General features: G+C 39.8%; 1 protein-coding gene across 1 annotated transcript in view; it reads left to right on the top strand.

Annotated features, from left to right (window-relative positions):
* Positions 1–6,464: 6,464 nt before the first annotated feature.
* Positions 6,465–20,462, top strand: part of PRUNE2 (prune homolog 2 with BCH domain) — a 144,247-nt gene continuing 130,249 nt past the window's right edge. The window contains exon 1 of the mRNA XM_075527458.1: positions 6,465–6,506. Coding sequence (XP_075383573.1) covers positions 6,471–6,506 — 36 coding nt within the window. The 5' untranslated portion in view covers positions 6,465–6,470. The remainder of the gene's footprint in view (positions 6,507–20,462) is intronic.

Genomic DNA, 20,462 nt, shown 5'->3' with positions numbered 1-20,462 from the left:
AAATGAGCTTTCTTAGTACCATGGTATCCTGTTATAGCCTGTTGATGTAAACAGGCCAGTCCTCAGCTAATCTGTCAAGAACATTTGCTTTGCTAACACAGAAGATTTTAGTTACTTTTGGAAACATTAGACTGAACATTTAATTCATTTTTCTAACAGCTGATAAACTGCACTCAGTTTCACTTTCCTAGCTTTGTCTGGGTTATACTTTGTCATTGTGTACCTAGAGTAAAAGGGTTGTCTAAATACCAATGGTTGCTTGTTTTGGTATTTATTCTGAAGCTGTACACAGAGTAACCATAACACAGCAAAGCTGGGGGTAAGTGTTCCAGAATATTTGCCTGTAAAATATGGTGCACTTATATCAGACAATTTCTGAGGTATACAGAGTCAGCAAGCTTCATTCAGACTTAAGGACTGTTTCTTGCAAGTTCTACACTCCTTTCTGGCATAATCTTTTTCTGTCTGAAACAAGAATTCCCCCTGTGCATGAATTCCCCTCACTTGCATCTTCAGATCACTATGGCTTTTGTAATTCTACTGTTGTACTTATATACTTCATTAAAAGAACCAGATTTCCTTTTTAAAAAAAAAGAAGTCAGAGGTAATTTTTTCCCCCCATAAATATCCTTCTCCCTTCAAAACATGAGAATTTCAACTATGGAATGCTCTTTATTGTACTTTATTAATAATTTAGAATATTTTTACTGGTATTTGGGACCTTCGCAGTAAATGCTCTTCTACTTCCAGATAAAGAAACTCTTCATCTTCCCCACATCATTGCACAGGCCTTAATTTTAACTTATCTACTAAACATTCAGTATTGTCCTCAAGGCAGAGGTCCTATGAATTTGTTGAGTATGTATGAATTTCAAAGTTCAATGTAAGAATTGTACTGGCTTTATAGTATTCTTTTTAGGAAAGTAATTGTAGTTAGCTATGATACTTGTCTGTGGAATGAGAAGACTTGGCTAAAAATTACAATATGATATTCTACTAATTAAATAGTTTCTAACTTAAAAATTACTTTTAGCTGATCTATGATAAACAGCTACATACTTTGGTCAGCTTGCAAAATGAGAAGTACTTCTATTACTCTTTGGATTTCAAATAGTAACCAATATAATATTCAGTGTAATACGTTTCAGAATTAGGTTTATTGTCACAGAGCCAATATTCTGTTAACAGTATATTCTTTAATTTGAAATTTGGGGAACAGTTACTTCCTTTTTATCTGTATTCAGACTAACATTTGTAAGAATGTTCCTTTGTGTACTTTTGCTAAACAACTCAAAAGTCAATAATAATAAACTTAGTATATGCCATTGATTAATGGTAATCTATAAAGCAGCAGAAGTTTTATGTACAGATTACTCTAATTTTCTTATAGTTAACTTGGAAATACCTTGTGCTCACCGCAGCATAAGACCTTATTGTCAAAGGCATGAGACTAGATGTTGCTGAGAAAGGAGATCTGTCTTCAAGGACTTTGACCCATGTGCATGGGAAGCAAACAGTGTTAACGATTTAAGTCAAATGGCTTAAGCCCTTTCCCCCTACCTTGACAGGGATTACTGTACCTTGGAAACATAGTTTGGCCTAGTTTAAATGATACTAGTGAACGGCAGTGTAATGGGGATAAATTTCCTTCAACTATCTTTCAAGTGAGGGGTAGGTGGACAGGAGGTTTGGTAACGGCTTTAACCTGCAAAGCTGAGGACGTCTATTGGAATTACATCTTTGACCTGGGACTAGTTTAATACAAGTACCCTGTATTCAGGCTGTGCAAATGAAGTAAAATACTCTGTCTCTTAGCAAGACTGATCATTTAGGGGTGTATTCACTTGGGGCATGTAATTTGCCTAAGTTCTCAGTATAAGTGGCATAAGAAAGAGGCAGCAGCACAGCAGGCTGACTTCTATAATAACCTGTCTTAGCACTCAGTTGTATTGAAATTTGATTAACAACCTGGGAACCCGGTTTCCATGGACTTAGTGCTAATGGGAGATGAATCTGGATTCTGGCTTCTCCCACGCTTTATTTCATGGGGTTTTGGTACAAGTTGGAGTTTGGGAGGGGACCAAACCTGCTGTTCTATTGTCTGTGCCTGTTGGCCCCTACTTTCCCACAAAGCAAGCTGTTCAATCAGCCATTGTTTGGGATACCTCCAAGTACTTTTGGTATTGATTCAGTGGTGCTTTTTGGCTTTGAATTAGCAGCCAGCCTTGGCTCAAAAATGCTCACTCTGGTATCTTACTCAGTTTCGCATGGAGGAACAGAACAGGCAATTATTGTAACACAAGAATTATGTGCTATTCACAGCTAAAATGAGATTAATGCATTCAGTCTTTGGAAAGCTCAACAGGTATTTGTATCAGATCTTTAGGAGTCATCTCCCAGCCAGGCATGGGTTCTCCTGTCTCTTTCTCTACCCCTCAGGAAAAGCAACAGCAATTTCATTTTTACCATACCTCATATTTCATAAGCACAGTAGGGACTGTTATAAAGCTTTCACCTTGCAATTTATGGTTGGGAATGAAGTAATCAAATGAAGAACAGTGATCCCTTGGAGAACATAATTTCTTATTAGTACTTGGTTTACATTGGGCAAACCAGCAGTCCAACAGGGACACTGAGTTTACTGACTCCATTTTCGTGCCCACCTTCTCTAGAGAAAGACAGGGAGCATTTACAGTGTAGAGTTTTTACGTGTTGTTGATGGACAGTCTTCATAGTTGGAGGAGAAGAGTCTTCTGATATTTGAAACGGTTTCTTTCTGTCTATCTTTGCAGGTTGACCAGTGTAATTGAAACATGTAAAACTGGGAAGTGTAAGTAACATGGCAAAGCATTGCTCCCCATAGGAAGTGAAGATGCTCGATACAGAAGACTGGATCACTGAGACACTGTCTGCGACACAGAGACTCTGCAAATAAAAAGGCTTGAGTGCCAGTGTCAATGCCTGTGAATCTGCTGCTGCTACATGCAGTTTTGGTCTTTCTTGTTTCTTTGGGTGGTTGTCTGGAGAATTATTCGTTCAGTAGTTTGTGAAATCACCTTTTTCCTTTCAAATTCTTTAATAATATCCTCTTACAATAGCTAACAGCTGTGTACTGTTTTTTCTTTTTTTCTTCTTTTATTGAAATGATTATGCAACATTTTAATTCCATGGGGCAGAAACTATTTATTCCTACTGTGGTAGTATAGAAACTCTTGCAATGGGAACCTCAACCTTATTTATCATGAAAATTATTGTTAACATGCTATTGAAGTGCTTATCATAAACACTACTTATGATAGAAATGCTAAACCATGGGATAGCTGTATCATGACAGCTCTTCAAATTCCTTGCTAAGTTGTAAAGATGAGCTACAGAGTTCAGATCTGAGTTTTTCTGAGACATGGGTAATCCCTGGTTTTGCTTCTTCATCATATGGAATAAAACCAATCTCAACTATATGCCTGGAGAATAAGTAAAATGGATATGAACGACAGAACCTATGGAAGATCACAAAAGCCTGTGTTGTTTGGTATTGCATAGTATGTATGAAGATATAAGGTTTTACTAGGATACTTTGTATATAACACAAATTACTTTTCCCTGTATGGTCACAGTGAAGATGGGAGGATGGTTTTAGAAGATCCTGTAGTGCAAGGCATTCTCTTTCTTGATAATCACTAGAGCTTTAGTTTTTTTAGGACACAGAAAAATGATACAGCAACGTCATTATATATTTCTACATGCTTTAATAATGGCTGAAATTTAAAAATGAACTTTTCCTTTGCCACGTGAATAGAGAAACATGCACTTCCATACCATACTCTCTCTCAGAAGTACGACATTATTTCTAATTACATTTTTAAAAAGACAAAAATGTACAAAGCAGAACTCATAGTTCACAGGCTAAATCTCTTCAGCATGACAAGATGTATTACAAATGTGCTTATGAACAAGCAAAAATTCAGCATTGCTCAACAAGTCTATTTTTTAATAATTCAATTCTATGAATGAGATATGGAGTAAATTGTCACGTTGGGATACATAAGTGATTCCCACTGATTTCATACGGAATTATGTTACACACGTCAAGGGAAGAACAGCCCTTAGGAAGAGCTTCTGGATGACTGTGAACTGGTTTTGTTTAGCTACTTCAGAAAGATGAACAAAAAAAAAAATCTTCTGGGTCCTGATTCATCTCTAATTTAAGCTTCAGTAAAGCGGAAGTAATTTAGTGGCTGCACGTGGGGTAGAAAAGAGGAGAATCAGGCTAAGGAATTTCTATAAAATATTAAGCAGATACAAAGACTAATTCTCTGTTCATGGTTTCACACAATAGGATGTGAATAATTAATTATGCAATATCTAACTCATACAATAATTATGGAGGCAAACAATTGTTTAAAAAACAGTTTCAAAAGATATCTTTTACAAATATTTTCAGGGAGCTCAGGCACATTCTGTTTTGTTTTCAGCACAACTGTACTGGGGCCATCTCTGGATTGCCAGCATGTGGATCACAAAGAATCCACGGGGTTCTTCTAAGCTCAGTGGAAGACCACTCGGATATTACAGCATACGAGTATATTTACAGACTCTGCCCATAACCACATACAGAGACCTATTCATTAGATGTACAAAGAAGTAATTAGTGAAAACACTTTATGTACAGTATATAGGAGTAAGCATGCTTATTGGTATGAGGCATAAGAACACAACTTTGCTGCCTGTTTAGCAAATTCAGCTTTTTATTCTCCAACTACCTGCTGTCCAGAGTCTGCCTTCTGACATTTTTTTTTTTAATATGCATGCAGCAAAAATGAAGCATCAGTTTCCTAAACTTCAGTTTAGCTGCTGTAGCAAGCTGGATCTTTTTTTTTTTTAACCTTGTTTTGCAGACTTTGCTGAAGGGAAATATACACTTTAATCCATTTTTTGCAAGATCATATTGATTTCTTACTTGGCAAAACATTTTTAGTAGACCTCAACTCTGCATCTCAAATTACACAGCAATTCCTGTATTGCAACACTTCGGTTGCAAGTATGACAATACGTTGTGCAAAACTTGTCATCTTTCAAGAGACCTACTTTTCTATAGAATAATGGCAAAACCCAAATTCAGATAGAGTTCTGAAACACATTAGTGTGTTTCAGAAGAAGAAATGTTCCAGTAAATGTGGCAGAATTCAATTTTTTCTGTAGAACGCTGTCATTTACAATACTTTGCTTCATGTCATTTGCACGGTGCTTCAGTCCACTCAGATATTTTAATGAAGATTTACCTTTCAGTTTTAAATGGTTATGATACAGATTAGGGTTTTTTTCTGTTCCCCAGAACACTTTGGAACAGGAACATATGCTAGGCAGAGCAGAGTGATCATGACAGGCAACTCAGTAATAGGATCTGCAAGGTATCATGAAAGAATTAACAAATCAGATGACAGGGAATTACTCTCGTAAGAAGTTTGTTAGTAAGGAAGCAGGAGCTTTTAGCTTTTACAGTAATACCTTCAACGAGCTGTAAAATAATACACAAGAGAAAAAAATCCCAGATCTCATAGCACTGAATTTATTAATAATTAGCCATCGCTAACTCCTCAGGGCGGCACGACTTGATTGGAATAATAAATCTGTACTATTCAGGTTAGTTATTTGTATGGGCAAAGGAAACACACTGGTGAATACTAGTGGTGTGAGAGCATCGCAGAAGCTGAGGATCCTGCAGTTTACTTCTGGTCTGCTCTACACTCATCGCGTGACCTTGCATCGACTTCTGCAGTCCTGGACAGGGACTCCAGCTCTTTCGACGTTTCACTGTTATTTCCCTAGAACGTGGATGCTATCCTAGGAGGCTCCTTTGTGAGTTGTTCAGTTGAATACATATGAAATGTGGCTGTGGGCACTATAGTCAGAAAGGATCCTAGGTCTGAAGTAGAGGGCAGGGTTTCTGGAGCCTCGACTGTGCCTGCTAGGTTCCCCCCAGGCCTTGTGCCACCGTGGTAAGCGGACCCCGAAACGGTCGTTGCCTCTGTCCCCGATGCCTTCGAGCTTTCCGTTGCTGAGTTTTGCCATGTGTAAAATGGAGAGCCGAGAGATGCCTGTCTAAGGACGCGCAGCGGCCACCAATGCGTACCTGTTGCTTTGCGACCCGGAGACGGCTCGCAGCGTGCCCTTTATGTCGGTCACACGCTACGGACACGGAACGAACCGAAGCTCTTCAGCCTCTGAGGGACTGCGCAGACCAGCGGGAAGCGCGGCCCTGCTGCAGGGAGGCGGCCGCCTGCTCCGCGCCCCTCCGCGCCCCTCCGCGGGGCTCCGCGCCGGCCCTTGCGGCACGGCCTGACGTCACCGCCCGCGGCGGACGGGGCGGGGCGGGGCGGGGCGGGGCGGGCGGCGGGGCCGCGCTCCGGAGCGGGCAGCGCGGGGCGAGCGCGGGAGCGCGGCGGGGCGCGGCGGGGCTGCCTGCCGGCGCCATGGAGGAGTTCCTGCAGCGCGCCCAGTCCAAGCTGGTGAGTCACGGCCGGGCGAAACTTCGCCCGACTTGCCGGTAATTGCAGCCGTCGGCCTCTCCCCCGCAGCCCCGGGTGCGGCACCCGCGGATGCTCCCCAAAACTTCTCGGAGTGCTCCGGCAGCGCTCCGGTCCTCGGCGCCGCTCGGCAGGGCGGGCGGTGGGGAGAGGATGGGGCTTGTGACCTTTGCGTCGGCCGGGGCGTGTTTTGGGGTGCGTTTTCTTCGCACACCTTGCTGCCCTCTCGTTATTGCTGAATAATGCTCTGCTTTACGAATATACGAACCCGCGTTTGAGAGGCGTGTGGGGGGTGGCAGCGTGCCATTTTGGGATTATTTGCGCGTTTCTAGCGACTTTCAGATGCATCAAGTTGCATAGTTGAATGGGAAAAAAATTACATCAGAAGTCACTGAAAAGCTGTCATTTCTGTGGTCTAAATGTCACTAGGAGTAGGGCATAGGTTCGCATAAGCAAGGCTTAAAATAACTGAGGAATATACTAAGGTCGTCAAGGACCAGCCCCATAATTATGTCTCCTCTGCCATAGGTAGTTAATATAGTGTTAGGAATCACAGAGATACATAGGTCCTGTTCTCAAATGACTCTGTTGGTAGGGTTGTGCTGAAACTGCAGTGCATTTATGTGTGTACAGTGACTGATAATCTGGCCCCAAATAGCGTGTGCTTTTTTTTCCCTTATGTGCAGTGCAAAAGTAAGATCTTTTTAAGACTGGGATAGTCTTAGGCCAGCTTGTTTCCAATCGTGACGGTTGATTTTCTGTGCAAAACCCGGTTCTACAGTTGTTGCCTTTCATGGGCAGCCTGCACTCCTGCTAGCTATCCCAGCTCTAAGGAGTATGTTCAATTACAGGACTAATAATGGATTAGTGAAAAAAAATCCCTTGACTGCTAGTTTTGCCCTGTATTGTGGGGCGCTTGGGACCCGTGTGCTTGCAGGGTCCCCGCCCCACCCTTTGGAGAGTTGCTGTAGATAGCTAAATGTAAACTTCATTGTTGATAATTAGAAGCATAGGGCCTTGCCAGTTTCATAGACCTGTTATGAATCTCTGGAGAGTGAGCAATCATAAAACCAAGATCCTCTTTCTCCGATGGCCGTCATTCTCTATATGTAATGATTTGTAAAGGATGGTTTGTTATACTATCTTTTGTTGTCATGCATATGTTGGAAATCAGAGAATTTTTAGAGGACTGGCAAAACAGAAGAGAAAATTAATCCCTTGGTGGCTTCCTTAATATTTAACTGCGTTGGCAAATGTTAAGGGTAAACATGAGGTGTGTCATCTTGGTCACATGCCAGCTAAGTTGCTTTACTATGTATTTTTAGGAGTTTGTAAAGTGTTTCTCTTATGTTTTCATGTAAACAGTCTAAACTTTGGTAGCCCTGTTAAAAGATACTGCATAGTGCAGTTACAAATACTTAGTACATTTTCACATCAGCATTTCATATATTGCAACATTTGAACTGGAGATTTGGTTTTGACAAGTTTCCTGCTCAAGTACATCAAAGGTGGTCTTACTTAATAGACATCAATTATGTTATGATAGCGGTCCCCTCTGCACCATTAGTAAATGGCAAGCAGTAAGAACAACTTGATTTTACTACTAAAAGCAAATACCACATTAATCTTTCTGAATAGCTGTTGCTAATCAGAAAGGAGTTGTGTGGAAAACTATAATCTGAAGAGGCCCATGGATAATAGATAATACTATTTATTTCATTTAGATGACACAGGGAGCACAGCAACTGAACAGTAGCCCTTTTTATTCCTGCAGTATGGGTTTTCAAAAGAAATGCAGACTTCTCTTTGTGCCTTCTGAACCGTGGGAGAAAACTGCATGTTTTGGAGCGGGTGTCCTTTCCTGGAGGAGTCATGTTTCTGACTGTCATGTTTCTGACAGTTTCTGACTGTCATGTTTCATTGTATGGTCATGTCAGCTGAGCATGGCTGGGGAAGAAGCATCTAAACACTAGCGTGTTCAGAACAGATTTATAAATCTTATAGGTTGACTTCAATTTGCCAATTTACTTTGGACCACGGTAGCCTGAAAAAGGTAATCCAGAGTGACGGAGGATTTGCATTCTGCAACATAGAGGCTGATGATGTGTTTTCCTTCCAGCTTGGTCCAGCCTGTTGTGGAGAATCCTTCTCTGCTGATACAAGGTAGCCATAGACTGAGTTGAGGGCAAACGAGCGGCTATGTTTGGTTTGCCACTGGTGTAAGGTAAAGGTGCCCGGGTAAATGGGCGAATGGCTCAGAACTAATGAGCTGCTGCATGTTGCTGTGCTACTACAGCCATATCTGTGGAAGATGCTAAAGCCCTACAGTTCTATGTCAGAGGCCTGATGATGCCAGTCTTACAGTGCTAGTATTTCACACCATAGGTAATCTTGTTAGGTTAAACTGATTACAGTGCGTTGACTACATGAGTACATCAGCATGAGTAAAGGAAAATTTTCTTTCCTCATGAACAATAGCTCCAGAAGAACAATTGCTCCAGACTGTGCAGGAGAACCTATTACTGCAAGTGCTTCATCATTCATTTGGGTCTGGCTCCAGTCACAACATTAATCAAGGCTGTTTTTCCACATGGAGCAAATCCTAGCTGGGGAGCATACCACACAAAGGACTTGCACATTTTTTTGTTTTCTAAAACTCTTGTATTGTGTATCTTCATTGATTGTTAGAGAGGAAAATTCTCTGCTAATATTCTGCTAAAATTCTCTGCTAAAATTCTCTGTTAATAATAAAGTCTACATTGGGCTATTCTTTCTTTAAGAACAATTAATTTTGCTTTTGTGACTTGTCATGTAGTCATAGAACATTCTCAGTAAATTTCAGTACCGATTTTTAAAATTGTTATGTATAATCTATGTAAAACCAAGGGGGAAAAATATTAGAAGGCAAAACATGGCAGAATATAAGAGATACTGTACTGGCATTTTTGGGCATATACAGTTCAGTCTTGCAGGTTTTTCTCCAGTTTTTCCTAAGTCTGGTAATAATGTGGGAGTTGGTGAGACTAGCTGAGACCAAAGGTCCTTCTAAACCAGCGTTCTGTCCTGGCTAAGGGAGGATTAAAAGCAGTGGAATATACAGGTCTGCTGATCAGGTGTTGAAAGCTTAGATCAAAATGTGTATCTGAACTACTATGTTAGCCACAGCTAGAGCCATCTTCCATTCATTTGGCTGCATTTTGGGCTTGGGTTTGGGTTTTTTTTTTGCATCAATTTATGCTTTGGCTTCCACAAAATCCCTGAGACAGTAAGTTTTAATATTTTTTCATATGCTCTGTGAGTGGGGCAATATCCCTGTTTGTTTACTTTAAACCATCTGCCCGACAATTTTAATGGGTGTTCCATGGTTCTTATGCCTTGAATGAGTACTTTTGGTTCACTTTCTCTGTGGTGTTTAGTTAAGTATTACCGTGTCCCCCTTCTCTTCTCCCAAACATTTCTAAGCTAAGGTTTTCTATTGCCCCTTCTTACACAAGCTCTGTTCTATCACTCTGCTCATTCTTGTGGCCTCTCTCTGAAGATTTTATAATTTTATTAACCCTTTGAAAGTTGTGGAGCCCAGAACTGCCTGCCGTCTTTAAGGCGTGAGTGCATAAAAGACTTTGACAGTAATATAACAACATTTCAGTTTCTTTCCATTTTCTTAAGAGATGGTATTGTACTTACTTATTCTTTCTTATTTATTCTGTTTTACTGTCAAAAAGCATTTTTCTGATGCTTTCAGAGTATCATTTAAAATGAATGCATGATGTTTTTCTGCTTAGTAATACCCATTTTAAAGCCTGTCTGTGTATGGTACCTAAATGTAGTTAAAAAATGGAGGTGGGGTTGTTTCCTCACATACTCCCTAGTCTGCACTTCTCAGCCCCCATTTCCATTTACTATTTTATTACCTAGTCCTTCAATATCATGAGTCCTTTCTGCAGCTCTTGTAGCCAGTTTTAGATTTGACTCTCCTGGATAATGTACCACATTGTCTGCAGCTTTGTCACCTCATTATTTGCTTGCCTGTCCTAGTGGAAGTAATATTATTTATTATTTATGGATATGAAGAACAGCAGATATCCCAGCACATATCCTTGTGGAGAATCCTTCACAGATATTTTTGCTTCATTGTTTCATTTGCAAAACTGACCATTCGTTCCTGTCCTTTGTTTCCTAACTTTTAGGTCTTTATTATGCCATGAGAGGATTACACCCCCTTTTTCTTTGGTGATTTAGTTTCTTTACTAGCCTCTAGGAAACTTTCCAATAATATTTTTTGAGACCCAAGCACAGTGCATTGACTAGCTTGTCCTTCTCTGCATGCTTGTTGAATTATTCAATGAACTTTAAAAGATTTTGTACAAAAATGACGTATTTCACAAAACCTTGCTGTCTCTTCCCCAGTATATTATGTTATTGATACGTTTGGTGGCAATTCAGTCTGTCTGTCTCTGGCTTAGACTCTTTCAGGTGCAGCTAATCTCTCAAGTGGGAGAAGAGTGACTGATCAGTCAATACATAATTTTGTATAATTTAATTAGAAAAATAAATCAAACATTTAAGCCGTCAGTGGTGTAACTTCAGAATTATTATAAAAATGATAAAGGCAATTAAACAGAGAAGTAAAAATTCAGAAATTATTTCTTTAGTAATTCTCTTATGTGAAATAGTGTGCTGCATGAGGTAGTTAAGTTTGGTATTTTTCAGGTAATCTCATGTGCTTCAGACTGTTTGCAATGAAGCTGAATGACTGGGAGAAGTTAAGGGAGACTGTCAAGAAAGAAGCTGTAAGAATTTAAAAAAAAAAAAACAACCAAAAAAATTTGACAGAATTCCCCCTGAGAGATGCTGAGACAATGGCTGCCAGCCAGTACTTTTTCCCTGGCCTTAGGTCTGTGCTTAATGGAGAGCCTAATGCTGGCTTCAGGGAAGTCAAAGAGGACAGAATGAGCCCTGGAAAGGGCTTAATGTGCAGATGATACTGAGATATCCACATACTGCAGCAAACTGCTTCAAACTAGCAATTGAAAGATGGTCCTCCCTCTGCAGAGAATAGCAGATTAGCTGGGGAAATAATCTTTCTAAATGCTGTGTCATCTTCAGCAGTTAACAGCATTTGGAAAAAAACCCCAAACCCTCTAAAACTTCAAGTTCTTTTAACCCTTGCTGCTGTAAGAAAAGAGACTATAATGCTAGGCCAATGTTACACCTGGCAGAATAATACACTGGGCAAATGGGGAATTATGCCCTGAGACCAGGTGTGCCCAGAGGAAAATTGGACTGTGTGACTGGACATACTCCAAAGTGAGAGCCAGGCCCATGACCAGGGAGATGTCCTTGAGAATAGTAAAAGAGGCTTCCAAGGCATTGCTTTGATAGATATGAAAAATGAATGTTGTGCTTATTTCTGAGGCACAGAAGTTCAAAGAACAGTTAGTGATGATGGCATGACTTGAGCAGATTTATGTGACCGCAGTTAAAAACAAGCTGAGTCACTTACATGTTTATCCATATTGCCTTTTATTTGCCTATCTGGAGTTTTGCTATCAATGATAGGCAGTGGTTACTTTGAAAATAATATTTGATTTAGCTGGAATAAAGTGGTGGCTTTATGGGAGGTGAAAGACATTACAGAAGCGAAGCAGAAGTTAGTTTCCCAGAAATTGCTGAACTTATCCAACCAGAGGGGTAAAAAAGCTTTCAGGCATTAAGACAAGGAATCGAGTCTTACCCTCTCAAGTATCTTCTTTGCATTAATCCAGCAGCACACAGGGGACTTGACTCCATTTAGCAGGGCACTTACCGTATGTACAGAATTAAGAGTATGAGTAATGATATTGACTTCAGTTGGAAAACTCACATGTATAAGTGGTACATACACCTAAAAATGTTGCAGAATCAGAGTCTTATAGCTGATTAACCTTTTGTTCCTTAAATCAGTCAGAAGAAGCCATGTACTCTGCAGCAGGAACTTCAGAGTCAGGGTTCATTAGTAATGTGGAAAAAAGAGTAAAAATTGTGTTTACGTAATTCTGAGATAAATATTTAAACAAAGAATAGTTGTGAGCCATGCTGAGCAGATACAGTAATATTAAAGGGCTTACAGAGATGAGTGAAATGATTAGAAAAATATTTTGGGAAATTCTATTGAAGAGTAATTCCAAATTACATTCAGTATGAGGAGAAAAATCTGAGAACATAAAATAGGAAGATGGAGATGGGAGTGTCACTGTAATGCAAATAAGACATGCTTGTAGGGTGATATAAGTGTTAAAAAATGCAATTTTGAGATACAGTCTTCATACCCATAGTCAGACAATAGACCTTTGTATGTTTATACACACACACACATATCTTTATTAGGGAAGTCCTGTAGACTTACTCTCTTTTTCATAGTCATTATGCAATTTCAAGTGGAATGCTTCCTTCTGTTTTGGGTACCATATAACCAAAATTTTTTCTTAACTGGGGGAAGAATTCAGAGAATCATAACAAAATTATTTAAAAAATTGACTTCCAAGGAAATAAAAATGAACTAAACATAAAACTTGATTAAATTACTGCTGAGCTGAGACATGGGAGCATTCTGGATCTATGGGGTACTAAAAGCAATGCAAAGAAGGAATAATTCATTCATGTACATAGGTATAAATAAGACATTGCAAAACAGTCAGCAGAGGCTTAATAACAAGAGAATATTTCCTGAAAATGAGGTCTTTTAGCTAGGAGAGCAGTTTCCCAGAGGAAGGAGAGGAAGCCCCTCCATAAAAGCAAACCAAAATAAAACCTGAATTGGATGAACATATGTAAAACTACTTTAAAAAACAACCTACAGTTGTAAGGAAAATATATTGGGTGATTTAATAGCCTTTTACAGTTCCACTAAAGCCATACAGACTACAAACATGTAGCAGAAGCTGAGAATTAAAAATACTTTTCCCCCATGGATTTTCTTGGTTTTGGAGGACAGAAATAATGTTTTTAAATGATAGCCTACATACCTTGCCTTTCATCAGTCTCTGGTGTAGTGATATTTTCTCCTTTTTCACCAAAAAAAAAAGGAGTGCTAATGGAAGATTAAAGCACATCTTGGTGAATTTTCCATTAGAGGAGGTGAAGTACATCAGATTAATCAAGATTAAGCCAAATTCTATCCTGAATAACTTTTTGGGTATTGAATCATTGCATGTGTAGCTGACATACTTTGTTCATTGTTCTACACAGAAATAAATTCCAAAGGCATTTCAGTGCATTATACGCCAATTTACTAGGGTATCACGCTACCCATACTATTATTTAAGTATGGTACTGTGGTATTGACCAGGATCCTGTTGTGCTAGATGCTGTGCGAATACTTCATTAAAAATCTGTTCAATCCCGGTGTTAAAGAGTCCGTAAAGTAAATTGGAAAACATACAGGAGGAAGCAGATGAATCCAAAGTAGTAGTAGGGTGGTAATAGGTAGGTGTGATAACATTTATGTACCCTAATCTATTTGTTAGCATTTTGGCGAAGGGCAGCTTTGAGTAGGAGTTAGAAAAAGGAAGATGGGGAGGTTTGGAAACATGTCTTTAAGCGTAGGGACAACATGGGGGGAAATGAGAAGATCTGATTACTCTTTCCATTCCTCTGCTATTGACTGGCTGGAGATAAAAGTTAATGTTTTGTTATTGAATAGGAGGTGACAGATGAAGCAGAGGAAGGTCTGAAAAGGTTACAAAATGTAGTTTAGGGATTCTATTTAATGTGTTGGAGCAAGGAGAGACAGGAGAGAGAGGCTTGTATGGACAGAGCCAATATGGCATGGTCAGAGCCACCGACTAGGAGAAGGTTTTCCACAGCATGGTTCTGGAAGCTGCCAGGTTACCTCTGCTGAAGCCAAATAACATTTATGTGATTAAACCATCAGCTAATGATAGCCAGAGTATTAGCTCTGAGGATAGATAGGAGAGGTTGATATGAAAAAAAAAAACCTGTGGGACTTTGCAACAGGCAGGATGTGTGTGTTTAAACTGAACATGATGTCAAGATTATGGGCTGGAGTGACGGACAGGATAGTTTTGTTAATCCCTATAGATCTGGTTTATACGTCCCTGTGAGACAGAGGTGCATTAAAACGAGAGGGAGTAAAAGCTCAGCTTTAGCCGTACTGAGTTTGAGTTTATGGTGAGATTATGCCAGGGTGGTGGGGAGAAGGTGTGGGATTTTGGCATGAAAGGGGCAGGACTGGAGCAGCACCAAAGTCCTCTTTGCCATCCTGGAGTCCTGAGGGAGATCAGGCTCAAGAGTTTAAATGACTTGATAATGTTTCTCTTACGTTCTTTTTCTCCAAAGAAGAGAGCCTGGTGCCAGCAACAGTTAGACAGGTCCTTAACAAATGGAATGATCTCACTTGTTCTAATGAGATACAAATAGATTGCAGCACAGTAAGGACAGAGGACAGACAGTGAAAAGGTTAGGAACATTTCAGAAAATGATGACGTCTAGATGATGTCAGATAGTTCTCTTTCCTTGTTTACTATATCATTTGACAGTAACTGAATAATGTGTAACAGACCTAATAGACCTAATGCACCAGCCCAGTTCCATCTTGCACAGTCATAACCTGCTTTTGTATGTTCCCCTCTAGGCTCAATTTATTAGTCTTAAGCCTCCTTATGTCAACTCCTCTCTAGAGCACAGTGAGATTTTGCAGTATACCTGACATGATTTAGCTGTTTTGTACTATTTAGGAAATTTTGATTTTGCTGTATTGTGGTAGCAATAATTGTGTTTATGTCTTTTTGTAATTGACACGGTTTTGATTCTGGTTTAGTTTTCTGTGTGGAAATGGCTCTGTATACAGTGCCAGACACTAACTAACCAAGTTAGACCCTGAACCAGCCTTTGGTTAAGTGACAGACCATCATGCTGAAGTGACCTTTTCCCTAATGGTTAATCTTACTGTGCTACATTGTGATACAGAGCATAAGAATTATTATACTTAATACTTTCTTGCTCTTGTACAGTAGTGATTAAAAATTCCTGAGCAAAGATGAGTTGGTAGGGAAGAAGAAACGTCTTGAATTGTTTCTTCAGATACTGCCATGCTTTTATAACTCAAGGAAATAAGTGGAGACAGAGAGTCTAGCTGGTGTGCTGAGAAAGAAAGGCATATTCTGCTTGGTGAACCTTGTGTGCTGTTCTGCAGTCAGTGGGATAGGAGGAAAGAAAGGAACTTTTCTTTTGAGTTTGCTTTTTTTTTTTTAAATGAGAAGCAGAATTGCTCCATTTGGAATATATTTGACTCTGTGAAGCAGCAATAAATGGTAAACTTTTAAACACTTGGATGGACAATCTCTCCTAAATATAGACAGTTGGCAAGTGATCAGTTGCCTTGATTCAGCAGCCTTTCTGTTACTTAACAAAGGTTTTGACACTCAAAGTCATTTGCAGGCCTGGCTGGATTACAGCTGAGTCAGATGGAGTGCAGTGATAGGTTAACTTGCTGGAAAAGTATACTACTATATTTTGATAATGCATGCATGCAGTCCACAGAAATTTCATATAAGTTTACATAGTTTTCTTACAGATAAATCTGTTCGAGACTGTATCCTGGTCATTCACATTACTCAGAAGAGCAAGTGGCTTTACGTGATGTACCTGTGTATTGTGCGTTTAAGAGATTTAGGTTTATATGAAAACTTGGAAAGGTTAGCCTGCCAGGTTCCTGCATGTTTTTTTATACTTGTTTGAAGTGGATAGCCTTATCAAGTCAAAAGACCAGATACGATTTTAAAACCACTGTTTCACTTCCAGCCTCTCCCTGTTTTTGGATTTGTTTCTGTGTTGCTTTGAGTTTTTGGTCTTTTAATTCAGCAAGCATAAAAATGGAAATTAGCCATTCAATTGAAATAACTTTAGTGCAGAAAACAAACAAAATTTCCCCTTTTTGCAAGACAGACTGAGCTGTCCTTTCTCTTGGCTTCATTGAGATAGTAGTTGTGGTAATTTTTTCACTAGCAAAAATACTGTAATTCAAGTTTACCTGAATTACAGATTATTTTGTTTCTTCAAAATTAATTACTCGTTCAGTTTGTGAGGTGTTTAAAGCCTGAATCATATCACTAAGGCGTAGTCTATGGTAAGAGATTATATACTTCCTCTCCACCACCCCTCAGGGAAATATGTGCATTTATCTCTTTGTGATATGATGGAGCTGTAGAGGCTAATAATAGATAAACTGTTCAGTTGCTGCAACCAGCTTTAAAATGATGCATCTTGGCTATTTTTTACATAAAAGTTGTTTTGTATATGAGAGGAAGATGTGTGGGGTGGCTTTGTACAATTCTTTGCTTTCTGCATATTCTGAGAGGCTAGCTACATGAACTCATATAAAAACAGTTCCGTGCTACTATGTGGAATTTGTTCCTTCCCTTGAGAATTTGCTGCACACTAGAACTTCAGCATTGGCACTCTTACAAAGAATAGGCAGAGGCAGTGACTTCATCTGTTCTTTGGAAGGGTGGCATAACTGTGCATTAAAGCATTCATTCCAGGGCTGAGAGAGTGGTGCAGATTGGAGTTCTAGTCTTTCATCTCCAGAGACATGGACTCATATCCTGTTTTAGACCACATGTGAAAATGAGTTAAGTGATCTAATCTTAGCAGCTATTTGTTCACCTCTCAAAATCATTGCACAGTTTTCAGCTGGCAGCTTTTGCACAGTGGAAGAGGGGTTTCAAAAGCTGCATCTGAAGTCCTTTGGTTGATCTGTTTTGCAAAGTTTGTGCAATAGTTGTTGGTATAAGCCTGTCTCAATATCAGTGTTGAGCCTTCATTTAAAAAAACAACCAACCAAACCAAACCAAAATGCCCATCAACTTAACACACCCCCCCCTCCCCCCGTGACAATTGGGCCAGTTACGACCTCATGGTCTGGAAAGATAATTTATTTACAGATTCTAAATAAAACATGAATTACAGTTGATAGAGAAAATGAATTGATCTAAATAAATTTTTTTAGTTAAGTTTAGGTGAGTGTGAAGACTATGAGGTCTGCTTGACTGAAAATGCTGAGATCTTGTTTCTTGGAAATAGAGTGAGTTAAAGTGTATGGCTTACTGTTATGGAAACAGTTTATATGCCATGTCTGTGTTCTATATCTGTCCCCATATAAAGTAATTTAAATGTATCTCTTTACCAAATTGTCTATGGTGGCAGAAACCATTGCTTGAGAAAACTTTCAGGCTTTCTATTGATTTTTCTTTCCCCCCAGCCATCTCGTAGAACTTACTTGAGATTTTATTCTTGCTGTCAAATGCCTTGCAACTTTTCTGTTAGGTTGGGAATTCAAGTTCTGCTCTGTGTTACAGTGGTGAAAATACAGAGTAATGCCAATTCTGGTAGCATTAGTTTATACCGAGAAAAACAGAAGAAGGTGGTTTCAGTGTGCTAAAATGGCACACTAAATATAAAAATGCTCTCTTTTAATGCCGACAACAATAAGCACATGGACTTACCTTCTTGCTTCCTTTTCTCCTCAACTTTGTAGCTTCCAAAGAGGGGAGAGGAATGAGATCTTTATTTATATATTTAATTTCTGTTTCCTTTTTCCTCTCTTTTCTCTCTGCTCTCTCTCCTTTCCTGCCAGTAGGATATTTGATAGTCCGAGCCATGATATTGCCATGTGGCTTTTACGAGCGGGGGCATACATACCAATGTGTGTGAAACTAGTCTAGTCTCTCGGTAAATTTCAACAGTTTCAGCAGGCTGTAGTGTAAGTACTTTGTGGTTCTCCACAAGTGCTTGTAATATTGCAATTGGTCATTTCCTTCTGTGCCAACCAATGATGTACGGATTGGTTCTTTTCAGTGTCTTACAACGGTAAATTAGCTGTTTGGCATATGATTATTTATGAACTGCTGTTTCCTGTTCTACCTTGCAACATGCTGTCTATTGCTAGACAACCAGACAGTTCATCCAGTCTGCCTCTGAGGTTATTTCTCGTTGCATTTTGCTGCACTGGAAAATAAGCAAGGATGCTAAACAAGATGTGAAATAACATCCTAAATCTTTCTAGCCCCCCTTAATTACCTGTATCCTCCATTGTTAACTGAGTGCTTAAGCACCTACCTTTTAAGTTAGTTAGATATTAATTTTAATTCTTTGCACATTTCAGTTTTTTCAGAGCTTAGATTGGTACTGTTTGATGATCTTGTGGAAAAAGCAACCTAGTTAGTTGCCATATTAAGTAGTGATTAAAATCTAGCTGCTTCTCTCCCAACCAGATAATTACTGATATTGAATTAACATCAGTCTGTAAGAGCAGGATCTACTCTTTGCTCCCATAAATCAGAAGTGGTTATACAAGTGAAGCTTACGGGTAATGGAGAGACAAGGAATTCTGCTTAAGAAGTGCTAAGCTTATGGCAGAAAGCAGGAGAAACCCAGCACTATTTCATAGCATTGTTTTGAGCTGAGGCAGCAACCCTGTGGTACAATAGCTGAAGTTACAGCTGGAGTAGTGATCTGACATGTTCTGTCCAATTTGAAAGCTTAAAAGGTGATATAAGGTCAGAACATCTCTCTCAGATGCATGAAAATGTCTGTTACGGATTTATTGCACTGTGAGAACATGGGACTCGCTTTGAAGTACAGGTTTGGATTTTAAGGTTTCCAAAGTGACTACATAGATCCTTTAGGTAGAGAGCAGAAGACAAGAAGCAAGATAGAAGAAACTGGAAGGAAGGTGTAAACACTGAATGTGGCTGTCCAACCTGACATCCCAGCCTTACCAGTTTTCACTTAGCCCATATTATTAAAATACCACTTTCATCTAGTTCACTTGCTGGTGCGCTCGCACTCTCTGTCGCTCGCACGCACAGAGACAAACACAAACCTTCTCTCCCTGCAAGTGGGTTAATGGACGAGGGAGCCCTTGGGCAGAGTTCTCTGCCTTAAACGCCTAAACCCGACCAGAGCACGAGGCTGAGGTCTATTTCTGAAATCCCACGGAACCAGCCAGCAGTCGGTGTCTGTGTTTTGTGCATGCATGTACGTGCACTTGTATTGCACGCTGTAGTGCGTCTCCCAACGAGCATAACTGGTGTCAAGCTCGGGTGATGCAAAGGGGGTGCAGCGTGTTGTATTTCCCACTCATCTCGAGGGAGGCTTCTTCTAGAAATTGTTGAGATGTGCAAGAAAAGTCCTGAGGTGACAAGGGTGGAGACCTTACTGAATAAGGCTGGTCCGGTTGGCGTGTTTCATAGGTATTAGAAATACTGTCCTCTTGGGTAAATTTACACCTCTAAAGAAAAAGGGAACTAGACTTTCCTTATGCCCCTATTGTATGCTATAGCTTTTGCCTTTCTGACAAAAAATGTTCAAGAAATAAAGTACTCTTAATGCTCTGCTTTCACTTTGATTTGAAGGAAAAATTTGAAGGCCTCGAGGGCAAGGCTTCCGAGGAGCAGCTGAGGTCACTTGGCTTGTTCAGCCTGGAGAAGAGAAGGCTGAGGGGTGACCCCACCGCAGTCTACACCTTCCTCAAGAGGGGCAGCGGAGGTGCTGATCTCCTCTCTCTGGTGACCAGCTATAGGACACGAGGAAATGGAATGTCAGGGGAAGTTCAGATTGAACTATGAAATACAAAGAGCTTCTAGTTCTTCCTTTGAAACTAAAAGAAATATAGTAAACAAATTTTTGCAAGCTTTTCTACAAAATCTAAAATAGATCTGTTCTTCCATGTAGTCATAATTTCATGTGCTTTTATGTGTATTTTCAAGGCTGGATATTAATAAGTATGGCATTAACAGATACGTTCAGGGCATCACAGGTTCTTGAGAAAGCATTTCAAGTCAACTGACGGTCATTTTTAACAGGAAAGAGAGGCTAAGCTCTTCCCCAGAGGTGCCAGCAGAATCCACAGCTGCAGTGAACAGAACAGGTGACTGG

Source organism: Mycteria americana, chromosome Z (genome assembly GCF_035582795.1).
Source record: "Mycteria americana isolate JAX WOST 10 ecotype Jacksonville Zoo and Gardens chromosome Z, USCA_MyAme_1.0, whole genome shotgun sequence".
Taxonomy (NCBI): domain Eukaryota; kingdom Metazoa; phylum Chordata; class Aves; order Ciconiiformes; family Ciconiidae; genus Mycteria; species Mycteria americana.
Note: the sequence above shows the minus strand (reverse complement) of the source record. Positions and strands in the feature narration are given on the sequence as shown.